This window comes from Aptenodytes forsteri, unplaced genomic scaffold (assembly GCF_000699145.1).
Source record: "Aptenodytes forsteri isolate BGI_AS27 unplaced genomic scaffold, ASM69914v1 Scaffold76, whole genome shotgun sequence".
NCBI lineage: Eukaryota > Metazoa > Chordata > Aves > Sphenisciformes > Spheniscidae > Aptenodytes > Aptenodytes forsteri.
In genome coordinates, this window is record NW_008794444.1 from 4,633,541 (window position 1) to 4,640,719 (window position 7,179).

Consider the following 7,179-nt stretch of genomic DNA (forward strand, 5'->3'; position numbering starts at 1 on the left):
ATTGGCCTTCTGGGCTGCGAGCGCACATTGCCGGCTCATGTCCAGCTTTTCATCCACCAGTACCCCCAAGTCCTCCTCCGCAGGGCTATACTCTTTTTTTTTTTTTCGGTCAGTCTTTGACTTGGGGTTTTGTTCCTGTTGTATCTGTCAGGGCAAAAACTGGTGGTTAGCAGCACTTCCTACAAATCCAGCTGTTAAAATTTGTTTCAAGTCAATCCAAACCTTTTTGCTTTAAGAAGCGGAAGCAATGCTGCATTGTTGGTATGGCATGCTAAAGAAAGATCGATGCAAAATGACTTAAAAATAGAAAACTGATCTATGTCTCTTTGGCACGTACTGGTGTGTGCTCTAACATTTGACTTTCCTTTAGGACAAATCCACCGACATTTTTGGGGGTATGTTGGAATTGTGTATTCCAGTGGAGCGAAGTTCCCTCAAAGGTTTTTGGGGAAGCTCTAATTGCAAACACCCCTGTCTCTACCACACATGCTCATAGCCTTTATGGACTCAACTTATTTGCCTGCACAGAGGTGCCTGGTGGTACGTGAGATGCTCTAGGATGGTGCACGCAGCTCCAGCTATGGCTCTAGCAGGTCCTGGGTCTCTTACAGCTCTTGTGTCATATCTTCCACCCGGTCTAGATGGCTCAGCTACTCTACTGCATCTCATATGTCATTACATGCCCGTAGTTAGGCAAACAGATTGGTCACTCTGTGTCATTTTTGGTATAATACACAAATTACTCTTTATGGGATACTCTAGAGGCTGGAAAGGTAGTTTACATGTAAAGGTGTCACTAGTATTCCTGGGTTTAAGGCAAAGGGAACTCAAATTCAGTGAATTCAAGCAATGTTTTGTCATGTGTTTGGGAAATCATCCTTAGGTTTTTCATATAATAACATTCTGGTGAAACACTCATGTACCCAACATGCACCGTGAGATGTCGTTTCCCTCTGTTGCGCAAATCGGTATGTTCAGCTAAATAATGTGCTGTAATAGCGTGCACATCTGTGGTGTTACAAAGGACGGCTTCTATGCATTTTCACTTGGGAAGTTGGAGAGGAGAAGGTGTGATGAGGGCAGCAGTCACTGGAAATATCCATCTTGTATTTCCAGCTCACGGATGTCATTTTGTATTATTTGTGCCAGGTACAGCAGCTGTCACTGAGTATTTCTCTGCTCAGTGTAGTGCAGCTTGTTTTGATATTTCTATTTTAGTCAGCTGGGCCATGAAAAATCGGTGCAGGGGCATGTTACATCGCTCCAGCTTGCCTTTGCTGGGAGCTCAGATAATTCCACCCCCGCCCACACCTGGGCCACGGATTGCGCTGAGGAGTGAGTTAATGATAAAGGCCAACCATTGCCACGAATCCTTTCAAAAAGTGGATGGAGGCAAATAATTCCAAAATGTGTTTTTGGAAGAAGATATTTAACAAAATTACTCAAAACACAGGGGGAGAGCACGGTTGCAGCCTGGGCATCAACACTTGGCTTCCAAAACTCGCTGCCTGATCGTTGTCTGGTTTCTTTGTTTTCCTCATTTTTGTTCTTGTCTCCTGCAGGCAAAGCCTACGCTCCCGAGTTCTACTACGACACCTACAACCCCCTGTGGCAGAACAGACCCCGCGTCTACTCCTACAGTCTCCAGTGGACCCAGATGAACCCCGACGCTGTGGACCGCATCCTTGCCTATCGCTTAGGGATTAGGCAGGTGAGGACAGAAATTCGTTCGTGCAGGATGTGCCTTTTGAGTGATGACCTCTGTGAGGACAGCCGAGCTAATCTTATCTTATTTATTTATTTCCTCCCTCTTTTCATCTTCTGTGAGTCAGAGTTGTGTCTCCTCCTTCTGGAAGGTTTTGCTGCCATCTTGCAGAAGTAGTCCTCTGCCGCTTGCAGATCCTGGAAACTAATTTGCACATTTGCAGTGTGAAATGCAGAGATTAAAGAGCTGTTCCTCAGAGGGTTTGCAGAGGCTGTGGCTCAAGATATGCTAGAAAGATTACATGAAAGAAACTTGCAGTGAAATTAAACTTTTTATCTCTCTGTATGTATCTATATATCTTTTATTAGATCTTCCATGTAAACAGATAAATATAGGGACAGCTGTAGCTTTCCTACAGAAACACGTGGTGATCTTTTGAGAACCGAGACATCTTTCTTGACCACATCAAAGCCGATCACTCTTGTGTCTTCATAGATTCACTGTGAACTTTCAACGGGAATTGGCACTGTTGAGGAAGCATGGGACCAACCCACTTGCAGAGGAATTGTTAAATTAACATAGCCATCCCCATTAATTTTCCTTTTAACAATCTTAAAACAAAAATATCATCTGTCTGCTTTGAAGGTTATAGCTGCAAAGCTTGAGTTTTAATAGTCAATTAAAGTGAAGGAACCAGTCTGTGCGTTGCTTAAACTCTCGTTAAATGGCAACACCTCTGCTTACTCCCCTTTGCAGGGCAAAGTGATCTTTGTTTGCACTTGCACTTTCCTACAGCAAAGCCCATACAAAATCTCACAATTTTATGTTCTAAAGGCAGAAAATTGTCGTGCCATAACACTCGTTCGCGATCCTGTCTAGTGACTGTCCATGCCGAACACTACAAGTGTGCCAGAGATTAACACTGACAGCTTGGGTTTTGGCATTGCTGGGCTTTCTCAAGGAAAAATACATGGTTTGAAAATAACGCTCCTTGCTATGAACACCTCCTTGGCCACCACGTCCACCTCCGAGTCATATCTTACCTGCTGGGCTGCCAGCCTTGGTCTGGCTGAGGCGTGCGCTGGCAGAAGAGGCCGTGCCGTGCCGTGCCGTGCCGTGCCTGGTCGGGGTCGCATCTCAAGGAAAAATACATGGTTTGAAAATAACGCTCCTTGCTATGAACACCTCCTTGGCCACCACGTCCACCTCCGAGTCATATCTTACCTGCTGGGCTGCCAGCCTTGGTCTGGCTGAGGCGTGCGCTGGCAGAAGAGGCCGTGCCGCGGGCGGTGCTGCCGTGCCTGGTCGGGGTCGCACGGCTCCCACCACCCCAGCTCCTGGGCACGTGCCCCCAGCTCCCGCCCCCAACCTGGACCTGCTGCGATTGAATGAAGAGGCTCTGCTGCTTACTCGTGAGAATCCATCTGATATTGTTTTGGTCTTGTTTTACACTCTCCCGTTGAGCTTGCTTTTCTTTAAATAATACCACAACTGATTGATTTAGAAAGTATATGTTTGGTTATTCAATGCCTGAAATAACAGTTTGTGCAGGGAGAAAGAGATAGGGGATTAAGACAGATTCTTGAAGACATGCATTTTTGAAAATGTGAGTGCAGAAAGTATTTTGTTATTCCGCAGATCTCCTGCTGGGATGAGCTTTCTAAGCTGCAAAATAAACACACAATTTGAGCATGTTATTTCTGCTGAGGGGATGGGGTTTTTTGCTCGTATAACTTCCGTGGTAGTTGTGGAGTTGACTGGGACACATCCAGGGAAGGGCTTTGATACCTGGAGGGTGCTGGCTCTCCTTCACTCAGAGTTTGTCTCTGCCTGAATCTAACTAATTTGAAATGAAAATCGGTGACTTTTAATACATGTTTATGCAACCATTTGCGTCATTGGGCACAAAGCAGTTCCATTATTCCCAGTACGTGAGAGGAATTATTAAATTTAAAAAATAATTTGCTGAAGTAAAAGAATATATAATGAAATTAATTACATTAGGATTTTTAGCTTCTTTTTTTTCCATTTCATTTTAATTTACTTGTAATTATCTATTTATATAATTATCTAGAGTTACTTTAATTTCCTTGACAACACTCTGTCAGGATAATCAAAATATTTTCCTTTTGTCTATCTGAAGCCACATTTAAACCATGGGTGATTTAGAACCTAGTGAGCCATCCGGACACACTCGCCCATTATTGCAGTAATTCCCCCTGAAACAAGGGTGATAATTAAACTTCTTAATTTTTTTTGACACCTACTGGTACTAGCTACTGGCAGATTGCCTTGTGAACTGTTTGTGTTTAGATAGTTTATTTGATTTAGCATTGTATTTTTTACTGGGTTTTGCTATGGTTTTTATTTAACATTGAAAGTGGGGACGAGCATCCTTTGGGAGTGGCAGAAAACACCGCTCACGGCTGTGCAAAGCTCATCGCGGAAACAGGGCGGGAGGGTTTCCAGGTCGAAGCGAGGGTCCGAGCTAGAGAGCAGCCTGCAGCCCAGCATGGTGCTGTTGTAAACGGTGACGGCTCTTAATCTTTGTTTTAATCTTCTAATGCATTTCAGTCACTGCCAGTGGGCTATGTAGCGGGTCAGTGTGTTGGTATTTGCTTCTGATTTGATTAACACCATTGCTTTCATCTGATCAGTAAATTGCTTTTGTATTAAGAATGCTAAAATCAGAGCGCAAGCATCTCTTCCTCTTTCTTTACCTGACCTGTGCATTGCTGCTTCACTTGAGACAGAATCCAAGCAGTATTTTGGGAATATTTAGTTGATAGCAGCTTTAGGCTTGCTGGATTATCTGTGGAATTGTTAAAGTTTGTAATATTGACAATATTTTTAAAGCAATTTTATAAAAACGAGTTTCTCATGAGACGCAGAATGGTTTAGCTCCATTTCTGTATTTGCCAGGTGGTTGTAGAAAGCAACACAAAGGATGTGCTTAATAATGAAACTTTTGAAGGGCAAAGGAGCCTGATAATAGAATGTGGCAGACTAGGGATTTTCCTTAAAGGCAAATTGTGCTGCTAGGAGTAATTAGATTATACAGCATTATAACAACAGGAGTACCTCCACTGGTTGGCATATAGTGAGATTGTAGAGCTGGAGATGTCTCTGCCTTGACCAGCTCAGGCAAGCAGAGTTTTGAAAAGTTTTACTGGCAACAGAAGCTACCGGAGAGAAACATCCAGTGCCAGAGGTATAGTGCAGGCAGAAGGTGGGTGGAACAGAGACGCTGAAGCAAAGGAGCCGAGCTGAGGTGGGATGTATGCAATTAATGTAATTCAGTTCTCTTTACATAGAGGTATGAGCAAGAGGTACGAGCTATTTCATCGTGGATACCAGGAGCAGCTGTTGTGCTATCGGGACCTTCAGGATTCTGTGGTTTTGTAACAGTGAAAATACATTTTAACAACAACACTAATCAATTTAAGAAGTGAACTGAAAATCTGTAAGAATCACTGCATTTATATGCATGTTATCCATGTCTTTCCTGAAGATCATTGTATAGCGCTCTGCCCACCCCTATGTTTAAAGCTACAAACTGCACATACAGCACACTGATGGTGAGCAGAAGTTTGTTCAGTCGAGTTTGACCTGCTGACGTGGTAGCGTGTGACGGGTGCTCCCTTCTGGGAGAATCAGGGAGGAACAGGAATTATTTAGAGCACTTTGCTTTCTGCTTAAGCCCAGACACTCCTGTTGTAGCCTTTTGGGGATTCATTCAGTGCTTAACGTCATTTTTTAACAAGCACAGGCTCTTGTCTGCGTTTCTAGTTGACACAGCACATGGACAGTGGCTTCCCGGTGCTGGATTTTAATCGGCTTTGAGGATGCTGAGCTGCAGTATCTGCCAAGCCTGCTGTGACAGAGCATCTAGCCACCAAGCAGTGTGCATTTCTGTGCTCCTCTTTAATTGAACAGTGACAAATAACTGTTTTAAAAAATGAGGCATTAACTAAATGGCCATAGAGTTTACTTGTTGAGTGAGTCTAAGAGCTGCTGTTCATGTGCTTTGATAGCGCTCAGAGCCCTCAAGCATGTCTTGAGGAGACGGCACAGCTCTGCAGTATGCATCCAGGCCCCATCCAAGGAGGTGTTATGGATGTGGTCTTCTCTTCATGGAAATTTCTGGCTTGTTCACTTAGAAAAAAAAGCATTTAGTTGATGAGAGATAATAGCAAGGGACCTGGTCTGATTTGCAGTTCTTGTAAGACCAGTCTAGACAATTTTGGCAGGGTAAAAGGGACTTGAAGTGGTTGGCCCCTTTCCTGAAAGGAGGAAAGCCCTTGAGGACAATGGATTCAGTCTATGGCCTGTCCTGCTGCCAACCTTCAGCATAAAGAAAGATTCAGAAGGTGGCAGAGAAATACCACGATGTATATAACATCTACTTCTCTTGGGCCACCAGAGCCAAAGGAAGCAAAGATTAAAGCATTCCTTTCACTACCATGCATTCTCCTGCATGTTGCCCAAATTTAGAGAGCATAAAGGTGGTGAACAACTATCTTGGTACATCTGAGCATGTGCAAGCACATCTGCCATCTGAGTTCCATGTGCCAAAGAAGGGAAAGAAAGAATTGAGCCCATCCGTTCTCCCCCCCAGTTTTCACGAGCTTTTTCCAGGCTGGCAATGAGAGGACACATATCTGATGCAAGAGGAGAACATCATTCTAGTACCTCAGAGCATCAATTGCAATTTTCCCACTGCTGAAGGGAAAATCTGAATACAGATTTGAGCAGAAAAATAAGAGATGCATGGAGCCTAAGTGAAGGTCCGTTTGAGATTCTCATTTATGATACGACAGTCTTCTATAGCAGAGTAAGTTGGAAATTAAGTTGGAAATTAGGGATACAGCTAGAGCAGGGTATAGTCAAGAGGAATAGGTAAGAGTCTACGGTCGCTTGTTGGCTGAGAATGAGGGCAATATATTTCATGCTTGAAGATACAGATCTGAAAGCAGAGGAAGAACGAATGAAGTTAATTAATCTCAGCAGTCCCGACCTAGTCATGGAGGGGTTCTACAGCTTCTCCTGCAGGACCATGTCCATGCAGTGAGTACACAGCCTTTACCTGGCAGAACAAGTCCAGTTACCTCCTAGACCCCTAAAGGGCCCACATTGTCTGTTGCAGTGACCAAAAGGGATAGTAGTATATTAAAAATACAAGGACTTTGACATGTGGGCATACTCTTCGGTGGGTAAAAAACTGGCTGGATGGCCAGGCCTGAAGAGTGGTGGTGCATGGAGTTAAATCCAGTTGATGGCCGGTCACGAGCGGTGTTCTCCAGGGCTCAGTTTTGGGGCTGGTCTTGTTCAATATCTTTATCAACGATCTGGATGAGGGGATCAAGTGCACCCTCAATCAGTTTGCAGATGACACCAAGTTGGGCGGGAGTGTTGATCTGCTCGAGGGTAGGAAGGCTCTGCAGAGGGACCTGGACAGGCTGGATCGATGGGCC

General features: G+C 44.2%; 1 protein-coding gene across 1 annotated transcript in view; it reads left to right on the plus strand.

Moving 5' to 3' along the window:
* MDGA2 (MAM domain containing glycosylphosphatidylinositol anchor 2) overlaps nt 1-7,179 on the plus strand; it is a 258,623-nt gene that overhangs the window by 204,029 nt on the left and 47,415 nt on the right. Inside the window, exon 9 of the mRNA XM_009289913.1 lies at nt 1,563-1,711. Within this exon, the coding sequence (XP_009288188.1) occupies nt 1,563-1,711 (149 nt within the window). The remainder of the gene's footprint in view (nt 1-1,562; nt 1,712-7,179) is intronic.